Here is a 25,429-nt window from a genome sequence, read left to right as displayed (position 1 = left end):
CAAAAACACTTCACAATTTGCAGACTTTTTGGCTACTCATGCACAAAATGCACCATAGGTAGGCATGCACCAAAATAAGACAAAAGCTTATGCAAACTTGACAGGCAGACAGAGGAAAGCTGGTTGCCTGAAGGCACGACACAGACATGCACTGGGCTTTCACTCCTTTATATCTGATATTTCACTTTGTCTGGTTGGGTGGGGGATGTTTAAAGTAGACAGTGTCTTTGGCATTCAGCAGCCAATTACCTTCACTATCAGACACAGCGCAATACATATCGTCTATAATGTACATATCATCGGGTTTGTAGACATGGGTCCGTGGCATGTCTCGAATATGGTCTTGAACATCAGGAAGAGAGTGGCTTGAGCCATATGAGAAAGATGGATCGTAGCAGGCCTGCCTACTGCCCATGAATTTTCCCATAGGACTTAGTGGGCTCTCCTCTTCAGAGTACTGAGAGCGCAATGCGGGACGACCACTTCGGCCATAGCTGCTTGTGTATGAACGATCTGTGTAGTCCCGTTCATAGGATCTGCTCCGGTAGCCTGTGTCCCGAGAAATCTTATCCATGCCATAACCAGCTGAGCGGGACCTGCCATAGCCATAGAAATGTTCATCATCATAGTTGCCCTGATGTGGGTCATACGTGGTTTGTCGCAGCCCATAGATTTCATCTTGGAGTTTTCGTGAATGAGAACCTGTACCATAGCCACTTGTAGCAGAGGTGCTCATGGTGTATAAGGCCAGATCAGCCTCCACATCATGAGCTTCCTCAATTGGAGAGAACTTGGAGATCTTCTGCTCTAAGCCTTGCTTACGATGCTTGCTTCTCTTGGTAGACATGACAACTGGAGCCAGGGTCTTTGAGGAGTGCCTCTGGGCTGCTCTTGTGGTTGTTGCATGCTTGTAGTCATCATAGTAATATGTGGATCCCCCACCCATGCTACTGCTGCCCACTACCCGGCCATGCGTATCTCGCCCTCGCGCTTGGTAGCTGCCAGTGCTCTTACCCCTGCCATGGTGATGGTCGTACATCTCTGCATCACGCTCGTCTTCTGGTCTGCTGTAGGAGCTCCCCCCTCGTGTGTGGAGTCCATCACCCCCATGACGCCCATAGCTCTCACTGCGGTGTGGGTCTGAAGTGGTGCCCATGCCCTCTTTGGTTAGCTCATTAATATCATCAATCATTACATAATTGCGAGGGGCATTCTGCTCCAGGCTGGAAGAACTGTATAGGCCATCACCTGTATAAGTAGATGGACTGTCCACTGAGTGCATATGATCAGAAAGTGTTTGCACAGTCTGTCCATATGTGTTGGCAACACTGGTGGTATACTGTCCATAGGAACTGCCTGTGGTTGTTGTGTGTCCATAGGTATTGGGTGTGGTTGTAGTGTACTGACCATAACTATTTGCCGAGGTGGTTGTATATGGCCCATATGAATTTGTGGTAGTTGAGTATCCACCATACGTACTTGAAACTGGGCTGGAGTATGGCCCATAGGTACTTGCCACGGCTGTGCTGTACTGACCGTAAGTTGGAACCAAACCAGATTGGCTATATGTTGAATCTTGGGCAGTGGTTGTTACTACAACAGAAGGATTGCTTATTACCTCATAATTAGTGGGCATCTTGTGTTCAAGGTCAGCCAGTGAGGTTTGCTGTGGCCTCTGATGGACAGTTAATATATCTGCCAGTGGCTGGTATGTACTTGCCTGACTGACCGGGTAAGGTGGGGCCTGGCTCGGGTATGGTGTGGTGTGGGTTGGGTAAGGAGTTTGACCCACAGGTGGTAGAGAAGGTGGCTGGAATCCAGTTTGAGGTAGCATTGTATGATCTGTTGGATAAGGTGGTTGGCTAAGTGGAAAGCTCTGGGAGGGGAAAGTCCCTTGAGCATGAAATGGTAGGGTAGAATGATGAGGCATGGTCTGTAGGGGTGTGGGCTGGGGTAGAGCCTGTGCCTGAGAGACTGTAGGATATGGAGGCTGGCTGAATCCAGTGCTTTGGAATGTAGAAGCATGTAGATTGGATGCTGTTGATTGGCTCTGAGGGTACTGATATGACACAAAGGATGATGCAGGGGGAAACTGTGCAGCACTGTTTAGCTCACTGGCAAATTGGCTGTGTGGTGCTGTGCTTGGTCTGGTCAGAAGCCCATTACTCTCAGATGTGGCTGCAGCTGCCAACCGAAGGTTGTTTAGTTCAGAATCTGACATGTAGTCTCTTGTGTCACCCATACAACGCAGGTATGCTATGTCTCTTCTCTCCCTTTCTTTCACAAGAGTCTCCTTCCTTTGTGTAATGCCCATCTCTAGGTATCGGAGTTTGGCATCAATTTCTTTCTCTTCTTCCTCCAACTCAGCCTGTTGTTTTCTTAGTTTGGTGGATTCTTGCTCAACAGCCTTTAGTTCATGAGTCAAGTCCTTCAGAAGGCTGGCTTTGGCTGCTAGTCCTGGACGAGAACCCAGCTTCAGAGACGGCAGAGAGGGCACATACATCTGGGGCAGGGCATGGGTGACCATTGATAGCTGAGTCTCCTCAGGTGGGGGGCTTGGCAAAGTTCGCTTAACCTTTCTCAGGAGGGAGCTCTGCTGGAGTGCCATCAACTGCAAGGGCAGAGATAGATAAAGGGGCCAGGAAGAGGGGATGGGTAAAAAGCATGCTCAAATCACAGTACAGTATTAGATATTCTGTTGAAATAACAAGACTAAAAATATTATTTAGTGTCAAGAACTCATAGTGTTGACATCAATTTGTTCCTTGCCCTTTTCTATCAACAAAATAATCGAAAGTGTTTCCCAATCTTGGGTCTAAACACTACAATGTAAAAATAGTGTTTGTTTATAATCTATTGCTAAACATTAACACCTAAGAACACTGGGCTATCGGTTGCGCTTGCGCAACCCCGACGACTAAGAGGTTAAAAAAGAAGAAGAGAGTAATGGTAACCTTATTTGAAAAACGCATTAACTAAGTTTAAAACTGCAAGAAATGTATGATTTCTTTCCAAAAATACTCATTATTATAATCTGTTGTAATTGTTAGCAGTTGAAAAGTAAAGCACAAATGTGTTTGGTTTGTCATAGCTGGCAAAAAAAAAGCTATTTTTAGATTTACCCACATCTATATAAGTGAATGGCTTTCAGTCATAAATACTGCATATTGAAAGTTAATAAAATAGGTAAAATTTACCAAATGATGGTTAATTAACAATTAACCTGTATTAGGGTTTGCATTATTTTAGAACTCATGCACAAAGTTCTTCTTTAGTAGGAAAAACCTTTTTCACAGTGCTTTTACAATGATATTGTTGAACGTGTATTCTTTTTTCTACACATCTATATTGGTGACACAGTCAATACTATATGTAAGTATTTGTCTGGCTATAAATGCTAATTGAGTTTCTTTAGTGTCCATATTAATACTCTAAAGTTCATTAAATGAACAAGGCTCTATACACAGTGCCCTCCAATAATGGTTGCCCCCTTGCTAAATATCAGCAAAGAAAACTGTAAAATATTGCCTTTATTTTTAAACCTTTTGATTTTCTTTTCTTAAAATGTTAAATCAAATACTCTGCTCTCATAGACACAAAACAATTGCAAACACAACAAACACAGTTTTATATAAAAGTATCTTTATTAAACATATACGTGGCACAATTATTTGCACTATTTGAGTCAGTACTATGTGCCAATATAAGAGTTCTGGGTCTTCTCCTATAATGCCAAACGAATTTGGAAAATACATGGTAAAGCATTATTATTTTTAAAGAAGTCATGCACACTGACCCACCTCCTTATTCCAATAAGAACAGCATAACAATTTGTAAAGTGATTAGTTGTGGCGTTTGTTACTGCATTATTTACTCAGTACTGCATATTATTTTATTTGTATTTGTTTTATTGTATTTGTATTTTCTGCTCATTAGACAAGCCACATATCAATCAACAGTTTATAGATTTATTTGAATATTATTTTATCTATATTTAAAGTACCAACATATATCTACTAATCAGCAACATCAGACAATTGGAAGAATAATAACTATCATAATTAGTTTAATTTAACCAAGAAATAAAATGAATTATCTGGAATTTTCCATGAGTAGCAAAAACCTGTTCATGTGAATTAATACAAATTTAAACTAATTAGAACATATTCACTTTACTTTATAAGAGGATAAGATGACATTTTAATCATTCGTACAAAAAATCTAAGATTACTTGATTACCTATAACTAATATGCATACATACCTGACTTTGAAGTGCCTGTTGCTGGTAAAGGGATATCCTTGCCTTTGTTTGTTCATCAGTTGTGGGACTGAGGGGCTTGGGATCTGACAGCGATCTCTGAACATTCTTCATTGGTCGGGGTAAACTCTGGTGCCTCTGTGGTGACTCGGCTGTATATGACTTCTGCTGTGGAGTAACATGGGCTTTATTCAGCCTCTCACTTGATGAGAAGGATGTTTCTATGATGCGATGTGGTGATGAAGGAGATACAGGAGAATACAACACCTGAGGGGATTTGGGTGGTTGCCGAATCACACTAGACAAGGACTCATTGTGCAGATGATGCTGCTGGTAGCCAATGTCTAAAGGATCTGGTTTACATCTCTCAAACTTTGAAACAGCCTGTTGACGAGAAGATAGTGGATCTGATGACCCGACAAGTTGTGCACTGCTGGAATACGGACTAATGGTGGTGGCCACATTAATTTGTGGAACCACCACACCTTGAGAGTGGGACTCAGGGTCAGTCTGACAAGCTAAACTTTGCCCCTTCTGGGTTCTCTCTGGACCAGATATGTAATGGACAATTTCAACTTTGTTGGGATCTGAAACAGTGACATGGATTGCTGGGGATATTCTTCCTAGCTGTTCTGTCTCTGTTTGGCAAGAGCAATCCTGAATAGTCTGGATAGCAATACTAGATGATGCAACTTTGGCAGGTAGAGTTGAAGTTTCAGTTTTAGTATCAGCACCTGATTCAGAGTGCCTGGAGTACCGAGAACGCCTTCTTCGGACAGGTTGTTCCCATTCCGCTTTATCCTCATCATCATCTGTCTGAACACTGCAATCCACACTACGCCTAGTCCTTCTTCTTCTAGACATTAGATATCTTTCCTCTTCATCCTCGTCATCTGTTTGTACACTGCTGTCTACAATTCTTGAGGGCAGAGAAAACATTGTTACCTCTCCCTCAATACCATCCTGTAGACGGGGCATTGATCTTTGTTTTCGCATAGACCTATTATCCGCTTGCCCTTCATTATGCCTAAGACACATCTCCGATGCAGAGTTGGGCAGTGACCTAGATTGCACATGAATATCGCCATGTTGTAAATCTGGGAGCATATCTTTTGGCTGAATAATTTTACCACTTTGGTCACATATACGTTGGGTACTAGTTCCTGTAGTTACAGATGCAGTCTTTTGTCTCTTTTGTTCGACAAGATGCTGCTGAAGCTGCTGTTGCAGAGACTGTATTTGGTCAAGCTGCTGCTTTTGCTGAGCTAGTTGCTCTCTTTGCATAACCAGTTGACTTTCTCTCTCAGCCTGTTGCTGCTGTAAAACCTGCTGTTTAATAGTCTGCAACTCTTGAATCTCCCGTTGCACAATCATATGCTCTTTCTCCCGATTCCGCTGCAATTCTACACGTTCCCTCTCAAGCTCCTCCTGTAGACGCAACTGCCTCAATTTTTCTAATTCTATTCTCTCTCTCTCTAATTGCAATAATGTTTCCTGTTGCCGATGGAGGTGCTCTTCTTCTATCTCTTTTTCCTGTGAAAGACCTCCTAAAGTTGAAGCAGAAGCTGCAGTTGATTGTGGAGGAGGTGGTGGCTGTGATGAAACACATAGTTGTGGAAGCTGACTGTGGGAAAGACCATGTATATGAAGATGGGGCTGAGAAAGGTTTAATGGCTGCTCCTGAGACTGGCTTGTGTTGACTGGAGCAACTATGTGAGTTGGCTTTGTTGTGGTTAGGCTACTTTGTACAGCAGAATGCAGGGTTGGTGCTACAGATGTCCCAGTACCCATAGAGCTTACTGAAGATTTTCCAAGATATATAGGTGCATCCTGCTCTGTGGTAATTGCGACTGGGTCATTTTCAGCAGAAGTTGTAACAGGAACATGGGTAGGTGTTGGAAAACGATAAGGTGTTTGTCCTGTGAGAGACATTCTAGAGGGTACAGGCATTCTATTGAGGCTGGCCAGATGCACTGGCATCATATTTGGTGTAAGGTATGGTCTGTAAACACCTCTTAATAAGGGGTGCAGTACAGAAGCTGGCTGAGTTGTTATTGGCACAGTGGAGGCAATGGGTGTGTTGATAGTTGAATAGATCATACCATCTGCTGATCTAATTGCTGAAGGATACATGGCTCTAAGGCTTGCTTGTCTTGCATTAATGAGACTGGTGAGAGCTTGGGAAAAGGGCTTTCCTTCTGGACCATATATAAAGCTGGGTCTTATACTCTGCTGCAGATTAATTCTGCCTGGTGGACCACCTCCTCGACCTAGCTGCAAGAGATCAGGGTGGCTGCCATATCTATCAATTGAATTGAGGGCTGCACACATTCTACTAATCTCTTTAGCAGTAGTGGCACTATATTGGGCAAGGTTAGATTCCGGTAAACTAGAAAGGTCACAGGATGAGTATCCATAATCTGAACTTATGTTAGAAAGGGAACTGTATCTGCGAATGGGGAGAGTTGGAGCTACCACATCACCTTGATGAAGATCTGTGAAGGAGCCATATTGAAGTCCCATTCCAAGAAATGCTCCTTCATAGCCTTGTTTAACTGAGTTCAAATCCATTGATAATTCTACAGGGGCTTGCATATCAGATTTAGAAGAGTAAGACCGGAGCCCTGCTTCTGCAAGGTTGGTCTCAGACAAGGATGGTTGTAACCGGCCAGGAAAAGGAAGTGTGTATGATTTCAAAGTGAAATCATGATATATTTGTTTATCTTGTTTCGACTCTGTTTCATAGAGATGTGGTGGTGCAGAAGGAGGCCTTGATGGTTCATTAACATTTGCCATCTCATCTCCCATCGTTTTTGGGGAAAATGGTCCACCCACACAGCTACCACCAAAAGGCAAATTATAAACTACATCACAGCAAGCAACTTGACTCTCTTTCTTGATTTGCCCAGTTAGATCCCTTGCACCCTGGCTGTCCTCTGATTTAATTAACTGTGTCAGACGTTTTCCTTGTGCAGCACTGTCCATCTGGACCATCATAACTTGAGGTTCAACTAGTGATCTATTTTTCAACTCCATAGAACTGCCAATGTTATAAGACTCAGGTGCAAGAGTTGGAGATATTGCACTGACCACAGGGGTAGTGCTCGTATGGGTGACAATTAGATCCTTCTTTAATAATGGAACTTGACTAGATAGACTTAACTTTGCAAAAGAAGAAGCTTGCTGTTGAAGTTGATGGTGTTGTTGAAGTTGCTGCTCTAAAAGTTGCTGTTGATGTTGAAGTTTCTGCTGTTGCCTAAGTAACTGTTGTTGTTGAATACTTAAATCTTCAAGCTTGGCATCAATATTTGGTATAGATGGGTCGATTGGTTGTTTGTTCTGTACAAGGCATACCACTGTTCCCACACCCTGGCCAATGTCTGTTCTGTTCTGAAGGGAATCAGCATAAACTACAGGATGCTTGGGCTGTGATATAAACATTGAGGCAGCAACAGTTACACTGACTGTTGTTGCAGTTGAAACAATGACATGTTGCTGTTCTTGAGCATTCAAGTTCATTATGAGAGGCTGGACAGTTGTGGAATGGCGAACAGGGCTCCCTTCTGCACTATTTGCATATTTTCGAGATTCTGGAATGAAAGATGTTGAGTCCATTTCCTGATCTGTTATAATAAGTGGAGATAACTTTGTAGCTGTTCTTAGATCTGCCACACTTGCACTGTGTGTCTTTCGTCCTGGCTCAACTCTTGAAGTGCCAGGTACTGTCGAAATACGGCATAGGGATATATTTTCCATTGAAAGTGACCCACGAGCATAAGAGCTAGCAGCAGTCACCATGCTTGTACCAACATTGACTCTCTCAACTTTATGGGTTCTGAAGAAATTATGCAGAGGTGACTGCTGGTGTGGTGGTGTGTCAGGAGGGCTAACAGGTGGTGAGTAAGCATCAAATGATAAAGGGTGGCTAAACTTTGTTGGGGAAGATAAAGGAGAGGTGGCAGTGTTAACTGTAACTGGCTTTGGCGGACTTGTTGGCTCTGATCCAATTGTTATAAACATAAAAGTGTCATCCTGAGAGGACTGTTGTCTAAAAAGCCGTGGTGAGATAGCTCTATGAGGTGTCTGAGTGGCCTGTGCCAAAATAGGAGATGTGGGGCCAGAACATTCAGGTGGTACCCCCGGGGGACTGAAAGTCTGAGTTGAAAATTCAGCTGTTTTCCTGGAAAGAGATCGGGCTTGTATATGAGTTGAAGGTGAAGTTGGAGAACGTGGTGGACTACCTATGTAGTATGCATGGACATTATGAGAACGCAATTCATTTGCTGATTCAAGTTGTGTTTCACTATCTCTTATTTGGATTCTGTCTGAGGCTCTCCTTCCCTCCCGTTGATTATAAGCCTGTGCGATTTCAGCTATTTTGTTGGGCACACTTGTACTGGTGGAGGTTGTGACAGAGCTGCTTGTATGTTGGCCATACAGGGTGGACTGCTGTGAAGTCATTGTTTGACTAGTAGTGGTTTGTGAGACATGAACAGCATCCCTGGTGTATACTCCATATGCAGTAATAGTAGTGGCAGCAGTTGAAGGTATGATTGCATTTTTGCTAGCATGACTTCTAATTCTATCTTTATGTCCATCCTTAGAGAAGTGTTGAGTTACTCTGACATCAGGTATTCGTCCTCCTGTTCCAGTTTCAGAAAACGATACTGGGGCTGAGAGTTGTGTAGGACTAGTGCCAGGGGTGAGGAGGGCACTACTCTGTTCCAGGAGTTTAGCAAAAGCTGATCCTGTGTCTAGCAGCTGTTTATCCGAATAAGACACATCTATTTCCACTTGATCATCCAACTGCTTGGTAATGTTTTGTGAAGTCTGACGTATTTCCTCATAGATATCACTTTCCTCCTCATTCTCGTAGCCCGCATCCTCTTGGTCAATATAATCATAGTCATCTTCATAATGTTGTCCATTTCTTCTATCATCTTCTTGATAGGCACTGGTGCTAGAAAGTTGTGCTGACTGCTGTTGCTGCTTCTGTTGTTTCTGTAACATCTCAGCTTTTTTCATCATTTCTTCATAAACTTCCTCTGCACTTTTTAGAGGCTTTCCAGTTGAGGAGGTAGTTGCAGTAGTAGAACAGGATGTAGTTTCTGGCTTTTCAGTAGGAGAATACAGTAACATGAATGTAGGCAGATTGTACTCACTACCAGACTTGTAGAGCTTAGATGACATTTCAAACCCCTCAGCCTCTGAATCAATAGAAGGTGAGTATTCTGAGCAGGAAGATCGATGAAGTTCTTCCATTTCAGCAGCTTGCCTCAGCTCCTCTGTTGGGGATGCATCTTCAATTGGAGACAGGTTGCTAGGAGGAGTTTTGGACCGCTCTCTTCGTCTTTGTGCCCTCAGCTCCTCTTTATCTCGCTTAGTTTTTCTGGCAGTACTTCGGATTCTTTGCTGCTCCACTTCTCGCATTTTTTCTTGCTCCCTCAGAAGTTCCTCTTCTTCTCTCAATTCATCTTCTTCTGATGAGTCTTCTATGGTTGGCAATAAGGGGCCATGAGACCTGTGTCTGGCTTTCCTCTGTTGCTTAGCCTCTTCTAGACGTTGTCTCCTGCTGGGACTGCTATCACTGTCATCCTCCATGGAGGATATAGAAGTAGGAGATGTTCCTGAGTTGTAGCTGGAAGTTGTAGGAGGAAGAGTAGAGGAATACTCCCCTCTTGATCGTTCCTCTGGGGAACCTGTAAGGCTTTCCATTTCAAGTTCAGGCTCTCTGTCCAGATTCAAATCATTTTCACTGTTTAATTCCATATCTCGGCTGTAACTATTGGTGTTGTTAAGCTCTATGGTTTTGAATCTCCGTAGACCTCCTTGTAAACCAATTAGGTCTTCCTCAGCTGATCCTTTGTAGATTTCACTGTTAGTTTTGCTCTCCTCTTCAAAGCTGCTTGAATGATGAGTGAAACGGCGTTTTTCTTTCCCTGAGTCACTAATGTGCTTATGTATTTTTTTTTGCTTTTGGTAACCATAGCCTTCATCATCTTCCTCTTCTTCATCTTCCTCCTCTTCTAATTCTTCTTCATCCTCTTCATCTTCGTTTTCTTCATCTGCGCTCATCTCCATGATCTGCCTTCGCATAAACTCTTCATCAGTTATGTCAGCAGATTCAGCCTTTTTCTTTTTTTTGGACTCTCCAGTAGAAGTTACTGTTCTGAGCTCTCGTTTGGCCTCCCAGTCAGTTGGGTCCTCTTCCTCTTCCATGATATCTTCTAGATCTTCATCTGAGTCATAATGCTCTGGACTAATTGATATTGATTGAGACCTGTGCTTTCTGTCATCAGAGTCTCTGAGGTGCCGATCTCTACCTCGTTGTTTGTCCCAACTTTTCTCTCCTTCGGAAAAAACCTTTGAATCTAAAAGAGGTCGCATGGAGCTCTCCAGTTTAGTTATTTCAGAAGGGCTTGGAGGTGTAAGGTTCCCAGACATACTCTTCTCACTTAACTTAATTTCTTCCTCATGAATAAGGCCAGTAATTTCACTGTGTGAGCTTGATATCCCATCTGAGGAGTAGCCGGTGTCACTCAGACTTTGCGGACTCCGTGATAGGTCATGGGTGCTGTTTGTTTTGCTTGTTTCCTAAGGAACAAAAAAAAATGCTAATTAGAAACTGATCACTTATGATCAGATTATACTGTTATACTGATTCTGGTTTAGACAACCAGCGATGTAAGTTTACTTTTTACTTCTTTTTACCTTGCTTGTTGAGTAATTTTTATGATATAGTTTTCTATTTTAAAAGGAGTAACTATGAAAAAAGACTTTTATCAGTCTCTTTAAAAGTTAGTGTTGTTTCAGGCTAAAAATCATGCATTTAGGAAAACATAATTATTTTTAAAAAGTTACTCTCGGCTTTAAATAAATGTTTTACATGTATTAGGTGGGTCAGAGCTATATTTAAAATGTATTCATCTCATTTTAGATTTTAGACTTCAACTTAAGTTGACTTTTCACATAAGTGAAATCTTTATGAGGTTGAACAGGGGTGAATACATGTATATTTAATTAGCGTCCAAAAACCTGCAACCTCAACAGAATCATTATTTGCTTCTTTTTTAATGCCAATTGACAGGTTAATAAATTGGACACACATTTGCTTAAATATCCTATTTTATTATAGCTTCTCAATGGACAATACTTGAGAAATAAAAAATTTTAGAGTATATTTTATAGGTTGTCTTTAGCAAACTGTTTGCGGGCATTCTTGTGAGCGTGCTTGCAAACAGTTTGCTAAACACAACCTGTAAAAGAGCATGAATTACTGGAACCATGTCCTGTGGTCTGATGAAACTAAGATAAAATTGTGTGGCTCAGATGGTGTCCTGACACCCTGGTTAGGAGTACCAAGAAAACTGTATCTTGCCTACAGTTAAGCATGATGGTAGCATTATGATCTGAGGCTGCATGAGTGCTGCTGGTGCTGTTGAGCTACGGTTTATTGAGGGAAACATGCATTCCAACATGTACTGTGTACAGTAAATCTATAAAGCTATACAAGTTGCACACTGACTACTGTAAAATATATCCAAGTTTCATTTTTACAATATTTCCATTAAGAAGATATATTAAATGGTTGATGAAATGTACTAATTATACAAATAAAACTGAATTAAATAGATTTGAATCATGCTCGGTATTTGTCAAATGCACTCCACTGGGCCAAATTACCAGATGCGTTAAGTTGTAAATAATGCTGGAATGTTTTGCCTTATTTCTTAGAAAGTATGAGAATTCAGAAAACTTTGCTCTATTAATCAATGCTCTGATATAGAAAATTACCTCACAGTATCTGGATCGCTGAGAGTCTCTTTTCTCATCCTTAGTTGTGGTGGTCACAATTGGTTCTGTTCCTTTCATAGATTTTGTGTCTTCATTGGCAGCAGAATTCTGCTTAGGCTCACTGATCAATTTTGGCAGAGCCTTTTCTTTCTTCTGTGTTTCACTGACAGATTTAGTTGTGGTAGGAAGGGCCGAAGAGGGCTGTAGGAGAGGTTTTGTATCTCCTGCCAGTTTGACACTAGTTGCAGCAACATGAGCAGCTCCCTCAGTTGTCTGAGTTTTGTGCTGTTGCAGCATTGTGCTGGGACCTTCCTCTTGATTAGTGAATACTTTTTGAGATGTTGGCTGTGGAGCAGGCTGTTGATGAACTTGATGCCGGGGTGAGCCCACTTGGTGTTTTGGAGATGGATAGGGAGCATGAAGAGAAGAGTCATCCAGCCCACCAGACATTAGTCTTTGGGTCTGACAGTTAAGACAGAGCCATTCTTTTTTCTGAAAGATAAATAAATAAAATAATGAAACGTTTACTTATAAAGAAGATGTGTTAAACAAACAAACAAACAAACAAACAAAATAAGTGGAACAAATAATTACAATGTATGGCATTCTGTCTATAAAATACAAAAATAAAACATTAACTTATGTTAAGATGTCTTTCAGACAAGGTGCAACATTTATTACCACTAAGAGGTGTAACAGTACACATATTCATACCAAACTTTTTTTGGTACAGGGCTTTTAGCTCAGCACACATGTGCACTGAATACAATCCTTTTTACAGCAGAACATATTTCAAATCTGAGTTCCCTTAAGTTTGTTTAGTTTCCCCCTCGCAATTTTAGCACATTTTTAAAATAATATTAAACTTGAAAACATACACAACAATGCTAGAGTTATAAAAAAAAGAAACTAGAGTTAACGCAGTGAGACAGTGGCTTCTTTTTCTGTACTGGAAATGCGATTTGTCGTGCGCCAAAATACGTTTGTTTTGCCCATGTTTGAAATTGCAGCCAGTTCTAGTTTAATGACAATCTAGCAATATGGATTCTTCAGCGTTTACTTCAGAAATTTCTATTAAAAGAATGAAAATCCTGACAATTTTGTATATCTAAGGAGTGAAAAAATGAAGGATGGAAGGAATGAAGACATTTATTAAAGTATGCTAAAATAAGCAGAACAGAATCTGTATTACCCAAATGGGGTTTAACAAATGTAAAATATTTAATTAAATATTACCACTTTTTTAATTAGATTTAATCAATTTAATCAATATAATACAAAAGTGTATTGCTTTAATTTGATTTATACTATTTTAATATTTATAAAATATTATTTTATAGATTATTTAACCAAGCAGGCATTTTATTTAAATTGTTTATAATGTTTATATCATCAATTGATCAGGTTTCTAAAAAAATAGATTTAATAGCTTAATAGTGATTGCATATTATGTCATTGCATTATTATAGTTAATAATAAGCATGTTGCAGTTTTAGAATTATGTGTGCTGTGTCAGAAAAAAAAAGGGAACTGTTGAATAGGAACATACAAATAATAAACCCTGAATGCAAAATTAAAGTTCTATTAAAAAAGAAAAATTAACAAGCTTTAAAGCTTTAGAAAAAGTCAGTTATTTGTTCCAATATGCCACCCAAAAATATTGCATAATTGCATGACTAGTTGCATAACTAGACATGTGGCCACCGCAGAAAATATAGTTTGCTAACTAAGAACATGAGAAAAAAATTTTTTTTATTATATTTTGTGAACCCCTGTTCAGATGTCAAAGTCAATGTCTATTTAAAATCAGTCGTGAATACCTGGCACTAATTCACATCACTTATTTAGCTAATTATAGACTGCAGTAAAGACCTTACAAATCACCATCTGTGATATGCTGAAAATGAGGGAGCGGGGAGAGAGAGAGAGAGAGAGAGAGAGAGAGAGAGAGAGAGAGAGAGAGAGAGAGAAAAAGGAAAAAAAGACACTTTCATAAACATACGAAAGTAAGGCAATTAGTTGTTCACTAAGGTTAATATCAGTTACTATTTTAGGGGAGAATATCTTGCCAACTTAATTTTTTGGCTGCCAGGGGGAAATCTGAGGAAATCTTTCGAAAGCCACAGTAAATAGGCCATAGATGTGGGTTACTGCAGACTGAAAGAGGTGAATCTTTAACATGCAACTGTCATCATGTCAGAATATTGTATTCTATTTCTAAAATCAGCTTAACATTAAAGTACAAAAGCATATACACTGGGTTTAGTATTAAAAAGTATATATTTTTAACTGTTGGAACATGCTGTCAAGGCCATGAACTGTAATCCATTGTACATTTAGAATTATATTTAAAAATGATTAATGGATTTTTTTTATTTAAAGTGTGTCATCTATTTATTAAAAAAATAGATGACTTGCAATCCTGAGTACAGAACTAAAAACAGGAAAGTTTTTATTTAAATTTGTTTTTAATTTTATTAACAAAGTTGTATTCTGGTATCTCATCAGTGCATATGTCAGGCGGTTCACTTGCGTTTAATAGGATTACATCCTTACTAGCACAGTAAAAATGACAGCAGAATGTACAAAACTATGAGAGAGAGAGAGAGAGAGAGAGAGAGAGAGAGAGAGAGAGAGAGAAAGAGAGAGAGAGAAGGGAGGGGGTTGGAAGAGCAAGGGGAATGCTGGCAGTGTTCTATGTAATTACAGGCTGTCACTTTGATCATTCTTTTTTCCCTTCCTCCACCTAACCCAATTGTCTTATTAATATCAGATCAAAGAAATATCTAACTAACAGTACACAAATAACCATCAACATCATTGTTAACAATATAAAATTGGAGAATTGAGTGTTAATATGCTGTAAATTTGAATGCAAATCATGTAAAATTTAATCCAATTTGATTTGTTACCTTATTAGAATTTTTAAAGCGCTTAATTTTTTTATGTAAAACATAAAAAAACATGGGTGAAGCAAAACATGCCTCATTTGCATGTTGCATGGAAGACAAAACAACTAACACAAGCTGACGGTGTTTAGTAAGGACACTAGTATAGGATATAGTATAAGAATAGCTTTAATTACAACATACAAAAACTTGTTTTATATTGCTCCAGCTTTAAATTGTTTTGCAAATATATTTGTTTGTTGATGGCATCTTGAAAATTATGTTAATATGGATATGTTTAATATCTTAAACATTTGATATGATATACTGTTAGTACACACTCATAACATTCTTTCAACAGAATCAAGAGGTACTGTGTTCGCCTGGAATATTTTTTTTTTCATTTACAGGTGTGCCTTCTCAAGAATGAATGTTACATTTCTTCTCTTTTTAATGTGCTTTAGACTATCAGTTGGCTTATGCAGAGGAAAGGGAGCACACAGAAACAAATCCATATTATGGCAAGAAGCATTCAGTTAATAATAGAGAAAAATACAGTCCATCATTAAGAAATGAAGGTCAGTCAATCAAAAATCTCAAGAACTTTAAATGTATCTCCAAGTGCAGTCACAAAAACTATCAAATACTAAAAATGAAACAGGCTCTCATGAGGACAGTCCTTGAAAAGGAAGACCAAGTGCTACCTCTGCTGCAGAGAATAAGTTTTAGAATTACCAGCATCAGAAACAGCCGATATACAAAAATACTGTGTTTAAGTTCAAGTGGCCTTTTTAAAACATATTTCAACTGTTCAGAAGAGACTGTGGCAGTCATCCCTTCATTGTGGAATTGTGGCAAAGAAACCATTACTTTGAAATGACATGCAGAAGAGACTTGCTTGTGCTAAGAAACACAAGGAATTAACATTAGATCAGTGGAAAATTTCCCTTAGGTCTGAAGAGTCCAAATTTGAGATTTTTTATTCTAACCACTGTGTCTTTTTTAGACATAGACATAGAAAGGATGGTTCCTGAGTGTGTCCTTCCCTCTGTGAAGCATGGAGCAGGAGGTGTGATGGTGTGAGGTACTTTGCTGATGACACTGTTGGTGATTTTAACCAGCATGCATGCCACAGCATTTTGTAGAGACATACCAGCCTATCTGGTTTGCACTTCATTTGGGATCATTTTTTTCAAACAGGACATTGACTATAAACACACCTTAAGGTTATGGGAAGGTGAGAGTTTTTTGTTCAAAAAGGAAAATTATGAAGTGCTGCATCAGATGACCCAGCCTCCAATCATCTGATCTAAATCCAGTTGAGATGGTTTGGGATGAGTTTGCCATAAGAGAATAAAGCAAAAGCAGGCAACAAGTACTCAACACCTCTAGGAAATCTTTAAGATTGTTGGAAAACCATTCCATGTGACTATATCATAAGGCTGACTGAGAGAATGCTAAGAGTGTGCATAGCTGTCATAAAAAGCAAAAGGTGGCTACTTTGAATAATTGAAAATCGAAAACATATTTTGGTTATTTTACATGTGTTTACATGTGATAGTTTAGGTTTTTTTTTAGTTCTGAATTAATTTTTTATAATATATATATATATATATATATATATATATATATATATATATATATATATATATATATATATATATATATATATATATATATACACAGTGGTACCTTGACCTACGAGTGCATTAATGTACGAGTTTTCCGAGGTACGAGCGGTCACTCTGTAGATTTTTTGCTTTGTTACGCGGCGAAGCGAAGCCATAAAGCGAAGATTGTGACGAAAATTAAGATAAGCAAAGAAGAAAAGGTAAAAAATTTTAAGTTCAGGGATCAAAGTGTACAGCAGTGATAGCTTAAAACGAGTTTTCCATCCTCCTCCGCTTATTGCCTCTAACAATTTTATATCTATATATATATATATATATATATATATATATATATATATATATATATATATATATATATATATATATATATATAGAAAGTGTTTGTGTGCATGTGTGTGTGTGTGAGAGAAAGAGAGAGAGAGAGAGAGAGAGAGAGAGAGAGAGAGAGAGAGAGAGAGAGAGAGAGAGAGGGAACGTTTAAATGACAACCGGCTCCCACCCCCGATCCCTTCCAATTAACCGCTCCAGTGAACCATCAGTATTGGACTGTTGGGTGTGAAGAAATATAGAACCATTCAGATTTACCTTCTACATGTCCGTACAATCTAAAGAGGATCATCACATAAACAGAGAAGGAACTAACCTGTTATGTTCCTACCAGCCTGAATTTTGTCATTAAGATATTATGCCCCTTAAACACCATTTTTAGCAGTTTAGTATGCATGGATAAGTGCATACCATATTCAGATGACCAAGATGCATTGTCAACAGCACAAAGGATGCGGAGGGCTGTCTCCAGATTTCGGTTGAGCCTTTCAGTTTGTCCATTAGTCAAGCCGGAAGGCTGACGGAGCTGCCCAGGAAGTGACAAAAACCTTTCCAAAAGTTGGCAGTGGATTGTGGGCCCCAATCAGATGCAATATTCCTGAGGAGGCAATGGAGTTAAAAGACATGCTGTAGCAGGAGTTGGGCTGTTTCCTTGGCAGAGGAAAGTTTCGGGAGAGGTATGAAGTGGGCCACCTTGGAAAACTGATCTATTACAGAGAGGATGGTGGTGTGGCTGGCTGAGGGGGGTAAGCTGTTAAAGAAATCCCGGGCAATGTGGGACCAAGGTCGACGGGGAACTGGGAGAGGGTGAAGGACACCCACAAATGAGGTTCTAGGAGTTGGGAGCAGGCAGCCACAAACTGCTGAACATCTTCCTTGATAGTGAGCCACCAAAAGCGTTGCTGCAGAAGGGACAAGGTGTGAGGGGTACCCGGGTGGAAGAAGAGCCGAGAGCAGTGACACCACTGGAGGACCTGGGAGCAGAGCTGATCAGGAAAGCAGAGTCTTCCCTCTTGGCAGCCATCAGGGCTGGGCTGTCCAGAAGTAGCTCTGTGCACCTTGTATTCAATATCCAGATGAAGGGCTCAGACTGAGACGAAAGGGTGAAGAATATAGCTGGGCATATTCCATCAACTTTTATGATAAATTACTGGAACGAGTTTGACCTCTGAGTTCAGAAAAATAGCTGACAAGTGTAGGTAAGTCGGTGCAGGCGGCCCACAATGGAGCTAAAACCCTGGATAAACTTCCCGTAAAAGTTTGCAAAGTTTAGGAATTTCTGCAGTTGCTTGCACGTGGTCTCCCTGCACCAACTTACCTACACTCATCAGCTTTTTTTATAAGGTAGAAGCCATTATTTGATGGTGTGCACCTGGGCAGTATCTATTTGCACATTAACTGCAGATCATATAGCCCAGAAGGGATGTGCTAGACACATGAAATTACATTTCTTTGCTTTTAAATACAACTGGTTTTGAAGCAGGTGGGTGAGAAGAGTACGTACGTGGAGAAGGTGTTCCTCCAAAGATCAGGAAAAGAATAATATATTGTCTGGTAGACGAACACAAAGCGGCAGAGAATGTCCCGAAAGATGTCATTACCTGTGTACTGGAATACAGCTGGAGCGTTAGGGAGTCAGAACAGCATGGGCGTTGCATAGGTACGAAGTAGGTAAAAATGGTAGCCCCCTAAAGGAGCTCAAAGGCTTGGGATATCAAGGGCAGGGAGAAGTGATGCGGTTGTGGTTCCTGGAAGCAGGTTGATAGCACAATTACATGGATGGTGATGAGGTAATGATAATGGAATTCGAACATGGCCGGTGCTGATGAGGAAGGAGGGCTGTGGAGACGAGGGCTTGGTGCATTGGGTGACCTGGTAGAGAATGTGGCCATCAAAGGCTCAGACCAGAAAAGGTGATGGGAGGGATTCTGACTCAATGCTCAGTTGGAGAGCAAGTTATTTATCATGGAATTTAGCATCATGGTAGGCATCATATTGCGCTGTGAAATCCCACCGCTCTCTGCCGTGGTGGTGTGGAAGTCCATGGCATATTCTGCTACCGATCACCGGCCCTGGGTGTTCTGGAACAGGGATTGGGTGGCATTCTGCCGGGGAGTAGCTGAATCATAAGTCTTATGTAGTTCATCAGAAAATACATAGAAGGAAGCACAAACCGCGGCCTGGTGTTCCCATTTAGCTGTCCCACAGTTTAGCCTTGCCCAAAAGCAGGGAAATCACATAGGCAACCTTGGTTCATTTATCCGGAAAAGACGATGGCTGAAGCTAAAATGTTGCAGCTCAACAGGTACAACCGCCACTCCCCAGTTTGCCCTGCAAAGCACTCAGGGGCTGGGAGATTAGCTTCATACTGAGGTGTCGTTGCCGGTAGTGGTGATGTTGGCCTTAAGCGGCAGGCGTCTGAGCAGCGAGGATCTGTCTTTGATAGAGTGCTAATTTGCGAACCGATTCTGCCAGTTCATGTATCTGGCACTTGTGGTAGGTGGCGATCTGGACCAGAGAATTCAGCTGAGCCTGGAGGTCATGAATGGTACTGTCAGGTGCAGGTAATTAGTAGAGTTTATCAGTTTTTAATAAAAAGTTGCTGGCAAACTACTTAATCAGGGAAACTTAAGAGCACAGAAATACAAACTGGAAACCCCAGAAGTGTGTGTGCTGCTGGCTGACAGTGTCAATACTTTGTGTAAGCACCACCATTATCTAACACTGCGTTAATTCTACTGGGCATGGAATTCACCGGAGCTGCACAGGTTGTTGCTGGGATCATCTTCCACTCCTTCATAATGACATTACAGATCTGCTAAATGTTAGACACATGGCGCTTCTCCACCTTTCTCTTAAGGATACCCAATAGAACCCCCTCTTGAGGTGCTTAATAAAGTTCATGTCTGGAGACATACTTGGTTACTTCATTACCTTCAACTTCAGCTTCCTCAGCAAGGCAGCTGTCATCTTGGTGGTGTGTTTGGGGTCATTATTATGTTGGAAAACTGCTGTTTGGCTCTGTTTCTGAAGGACGGGCATCATGTTCTTCTTCAGAATGCCACAGTACATGTTGAAATCCATGTTTCTCTCAATAAACCACAGCTCCCCAGTACCAGAAGTACTCATGCCGCCCCAGACTATGATGCCACCATGCTAAACTTGTTGGCAAGACACAATTTTCTTGGTACTCTTCAGCAAGGCAGTACCAGAGCTGCTGGACACTATCTGAGCCCTATCTTAATCCCATCAGACCACAGGACAAGTTTCCAGTAATTCATGCTCTTGGACAGGTTGTCTTCAGCAAACTCTTTGCAGGCTTTTTGGTGAACCAGCTTCAGAAGAGGCTTTGTTCTGAGATGACGGCCATGCAACCAGACTTATTACAGTGTGCGGCGTATGGTTTGAGCACTGCCAGTGGACGGCCAACTTCTGCAACCTCTAAAGCAATACTTAAAGCACTTATGCATCTGTTTTAAAAACAGCTTCTGCATCTGATGCAATGCACGAGGACTGAACTTCTTTGATTGACCCTTGCAAGGCCTGTCCCATCTTGGAAAACCACTGTATAACCCTGGCCACTGTACTGTGACTCAGTTTCCGATCTTCTTATAGCCTAGGCCATTGGTGGGAAAAAATTTTTTCCATGTTGTGGAGGGCCGAACCAAAAGGCTGAACTTAATTCTGCATAATATTAATTGTATTTCTTTATGAAAAGCAGAAAAACTTTTTGACAAACTGGTAAGAGTATATGTTATGATTAGGCAATGAAAAAATTAAGTTGTCTTACAAAAGAAAGTCATTTATTCAATCAATTTTCACAAAATGAGAAAATTTTCACCATTGTGAATCATATAATTTTTCACTGGGAGAAATCTTGTCTCTGCTGGGCTTTAACGTGTGGATCAAAGTCAGGTTGAATGTCTGAGGTGGAGATTTGTTTGTTTGTTCACATATTAGGTAGAGCCAAAGAGAACCAACATCTTCTGAGCATGTCTTCTCATGTTTGGAAAGTTATCTTCCTTGAGAGAAGAGTAAAAATCCAGCAGTGAACCTGACTTAAAGTGCTCTGCCAGTGTCGCATTAGACTACAGGTCAATTAGTTTTAGCTAAAATTCACTGGATTATGTGTGCATTATCCACACTGCAGGTAAAGGAAATGAAAATCATCTGCATTTCATCATCGAGTGTTCTGAGATCCTCATATCACTTTGAAAACTAACCAGAGAGTGCTACTAACATGGATGCGTACCTGCGGATGTGATCAGTTGTTGGTGTGACTTCTTTTAGGGTTTGCATGTGAGTGAGAGTGTTGCTCTCCAGTTGGCTTGAAAGAAACTGCAACTTTCTCATGAAAGCCTTTACCAGGCTGTGTATTTCATGAACAAAAAGGCCCTCGCCTTTCAGTTTGGTGTTTAGTTCATTCATCAGTGCAGTTACATCAACAGCAAATGCAAAATCTTTCATCCAGTCCTCACCTGAGAGCTCTGTGATACCTTTCTTCTCGCAAAACTCTTTAATCAATGCTTTCAGGTCCCAAACTCTGGCCTGATGAAGTGAACTATTTTAGTCACAACATCAATAACATGGTTAATTTTTAGCACTGATTTGCACAACACATGCTGATGTATAATACAATGCAAAAATACCAATTTCTGATTTGCATCGATTTCAGTCACTTATTCTTGCATTAGTTTCAAAAGTCTGACATTTTTCCCCGTCAGATTTGGACAACTGTCCTTTGTGACAGCTGCCGGTTTGTCCCATTTGTGTCCATGCATGCATTTATCACTGTGAACAGATCGCTACCTGCGCAGCATTTATTTGTTTATTTGTATTGTGTATGCATGTGAATAAAAAAAAATCTAAATGAAAGTAGTGCAGCTTATGTCCATGCATTAGGTAACATTTAAAAATGTGTTTATTATAAAATTTACAGTAAACCTCACGCGGGCGGTCGGAGTCAACCAATGGGCTGTATGCGGCCCATGGGCCGTATAATGCCCAGGTGTGGCCTAGGCCATCTTTGTGGAGAGCAACAATTCTAATTCTCAAATCCTCAGAGTTTTCTTTGCCATTAGTTGCCATGTTGAACATCCAGTGTTTAGTATGTGAGAATTGTGCTCAAAGAACCAAATTGTTACTGCTCTAATACAAGATGCACAAATTTGTTTTTATTGTGGCCAGCCTAAGGCACACCTGTGCAACAATCATGTTGTCTAACCTTGACATGTCACACCTGTGAGGTGGATGGATTATCTCGGCAAAGGAGTAATGCTCACTAACACAGATTTAGACAGATTTGTGAACAATATTTGAGAGAAATAGGCCTTTCGTGTACATAGAAAAAGTCTTAGAACTTTAAGTTCATTTTAAGAAAAATGGGGGCAAAAAAAACTGTTGCATTTATAATTTTGTTCAGTGTATATACTACAGCATGATAAAACATAAATATTTTGTATGTCTAGAAATAAAGAGCAGAAGAGAGGTGCAATTGGCAAGAAAGTGTAAACCAAGTTCTATTATGTAGTTAATTTACAATAATACTAACATGAGTTTATTGGAGGGACAGCCCACGTAGGATGTTTTGGTGACAAGGTGAGGGAGGCGAGATTGAGATGGTTTGGACATGTGCAGAGGAGGGACATGAGTTATATTGGTACAAGAATGCTGAGGATGGAGCCACCAGGAAGGAGGAAAAGAGAAAGACCAAGGAGGAGGTTTATGGATGTGGTGAGGGAAGACATGCAGGTAGTTAATGTGAAAGAGGCAGATGTAGAGGACAGCGTGGTATGGAGATGGATGATCCGCTGTGGCGACCCCTATTGGAAGGAACGCAGGAATGCCCGGTCCCTCTCGGGAATAAGATGCCTTTCTGTGGCTACTAGGTCTGACATGGACCGACCTACGGTCTTAGCCATTTCCTTGGTGGCCCTAAGGGCTATGTCGGCAGGGTGACGTAGCTCCTTAACATCGTCAGCCCCAGAGTTGAATCCCTCATCCATCTCCAGCAGCAGGTCAGCCTGGTATGCCTGCAACGCACTCATTGGGCGGAGGCAACCCGCAGCATGACCAGCTGCCACGTAAGCCTTGCCTACTAGAACTGAATTGGCTCGCAACGGTTTGGTCCCTTAAGGGACGATGCTACGCCGGGGAAGAGATAGCTAGCTAGCGTCTCTTCAACCTGTGGGATCTCCCCATAGCCGCACTCCTTAAACCCAACATCGTTCGCGTACAGCAAGGTTCATTGGGAAAAGAGGCGGGCCACATATGGGCTCTTCCAGGACCTGGACACCTTGCAAATCTGGGAAAAAAGGCAGGCCCCGCCGTGGAGGCTGTGACGCAGGGCACAGGAAGCGCTCATCCAGCTTACTGGGTATGTGCTGCTTCTGCTTCTCCTCCAGCCAAGCTAACTCGAGCTTGGATATGGCCCGGGTTACTACCTCCAGGAGCTGCTCATACAGCACAGGCTGTGAGAAATCCGTGGGCTCGCTAGCCTCCAAAATCTCTCCCTCCTCGGAGGAAGAAAATTGTAGCGCCGCGCTGCTCACGCCGGGGGAAAAAAATGCAGGAGGGAGTGCCCAGTCCCCAGGGAAGAGCGGGGCCCGAGCCGCGAGCTACAATGCGAGCAATTGACTCACTCAAAAGTCGACTGGCCATGCTCCACTCCCAAGCAAGCAACGCATATAACCCCCCCCCCCCCATTTGAGACAATGTCCATTGTGAAAAGCACTATAAAAAATAAACTTAACCTACAAGGTAACAGGCATTCTATCCTCCTCCGTTTCAGGCCCCACACCAGGAGAAATTGACCCGGCTGTGTCCGGTACATGCACTGGACACCTCTGTCCACAGGACGGGTTACTGGAGGAATTCTGATCATCTGTTTGTCTGCTATGGCCCAAAGAGAAGACGCCTCCCTGCTAATAAGCAGACCCTCAGCAGATGGATCATTGATGCCATCGCATCATGTTATGAGTCCTCTGGTCTTCTCACTCATTTCGGGGTCAGAGCTCACTCCACCTGGAGTGTGGCTGCCTCAGAGGCTTGGTACCCCTCCAAGACAATTTTAATGCTGTGGGCTGGTCCACCCTGCTGACCTTCGTCCGGTTCTATAACCTGGACCACAGAGCCACTCCTGGCCCCTCTGTCCTTTCCACCTAGATTTGCTTAAACAAATTAGTCAGGGACTGGTCGGTCTGGCGTGATTGGACACTCGTTTCCAAAGCATTTTGACACAGCTCTTGTCCCTGAAAGGGAACGGTTCTAGGTTACGTAACCCTAGTTCCCTGAAGGAATGAGACGCTGCACCTCTAAGCCACAATGCTTTCTTCTCCTTTAGAGAAGCTAGCACTGGCTTCACTCCATGTGGGTTTTATACTTCCTGTTCGTGATGTCACCCCATGGGTGACGGCCAGCATCCAATTGTTGACTGATTGCACGCATTCTTTCACAGCTTTCAACCCTCAGGGAACTAGGGTTACATATGTAACCTAGAGACGTTCTTTAGAGGCTAATGATGTGGTAGGAGCTATAATCTACACTGCATGTTAATGATAATCTTTTCCCGGCACTTCCTGCTCACTACAGTTATTCACTATCCACATTGTCCAAAATCAGTTAACCTGCATATCTCTCTCTCTCTCTCTCTCTCTCTCTCTCTCTCTCTCTCTCTCTGTCATTATAATATTTTTCTTTTGTCAATCTCTCTTCTATTTTAATAAAGGACATTTAAAGATAAAGGGCAGCTCCATTCCAGTGAATAGACACTAGTCAGAACACATGAAGTACAAATTAAATTATTTACTGTCAAGCTAGAGACATGCTTTCTGCACTCTCTTATTATAGCTTCACTGGATAAAGCAAATTGGCTGGGCAGATTGTGAGGCGGTAAAGAAACCAGAGAAATTGACTGAAAATGGATGAATGCGGCTGCTAATTTATGGTTGCAATTTCTCCTGCATTTTCTCCCCAAGGCATGGCAGGCATGCTTGCACAATTACACACACACACACACACACACACACACACACACACACACACACACACACACACACACACACACACACACACACACACACACACAAATCATTTGGTAAGAGAACTGGGATAGAATTAAAATCTAGAATGGAAATATAGTGATCATGATCATAGTGTACATGATCTGTACAATTACACAGTATGTACACTTACTGTACACTTATACAGCTGATAAGTGAGGCACTGCACTTCGGGCTGGAGGCTAGAAGAAGATTTAAAAATACTATTTTAAAAATTCCCCCAAAACATCTTAGTGATATAAAAATATCTTATAAGACCAGATCTACTCACAAGTTTTCACCAGAATTAGGAAAAATGCACATTCAAACCTGGCTAATTCTATTTTCAAGGGAGCAACTGGTAAACAATAAAATAACCTAATGGCACATTCAGTGTCATAGAAAATGCTATAAAATTACTATTTGCCATTTAAAATTTGCTGACCTGTATCTAAGCTTTTGTTAAGGTGTGCTGTATGTATTCAAGTATC

At 41.2% G+C, this 25,429-nt stretch overlaps 1 protein-coding gene across 5 annotated transcripts in view; it reads right to left on the bottom strand.

The window, feature by feature from the left end:
* Nucleotides 1-25,429, bottom strand: part of bsna (bassoon presynaptic cytomatrix protein a) — a 105,981-nt gene that overhangs the window by 19,083 nt on the left and 61,469 nt on the right. For 4 of the 5 annotated variants that reach the window (XR_014535682.1, XR_014535683.1, XR_014535684.1 and 1 more), the window contains exons 4-6: nucleotides 12,054-12,545; nucleotides 4,263-10,853; nucleotides 250-2,611 (exon numbers count right to left, since the gene is read on the bottom strand). Coding sequence is in view for 1 of the 5 variants with exons in the window: in XM_083554326.1 (XP_083410452.1) it covers nucleotides 250-2,611; nucleotides 4,263-10,853; nucleotides 12,054-12,545 (9,445 nt within the window). In the remaining 4 variants the exon portion in view is untranslated. The remainder of the gene's footprint in view (nucleotides 1-249; nucleotides 2,612-4,262; nucleotides 10,854-12,053; nucleotides 12,546-25,429) is intronic. The other variant, XR_014535685.1, reaches the window with a different exon arrangement.

The sequence above is a fragment of the Silurus aristotelis genome, assembly GCF_946808225.1.
Source record: "Silurus aristotelis genome assembly, chromosome: 11".
Lineage (NCBI taxonomy): Eukaryota > Metazoa > Chordata > Actinopteri > Siluriformes > Siluridae > Silurus > Silurus aristotelis.
Note: the sequence above shows the minus strand (reverse complement) of the source record. Positions and strands in the feature narration are given on the sequence as shown.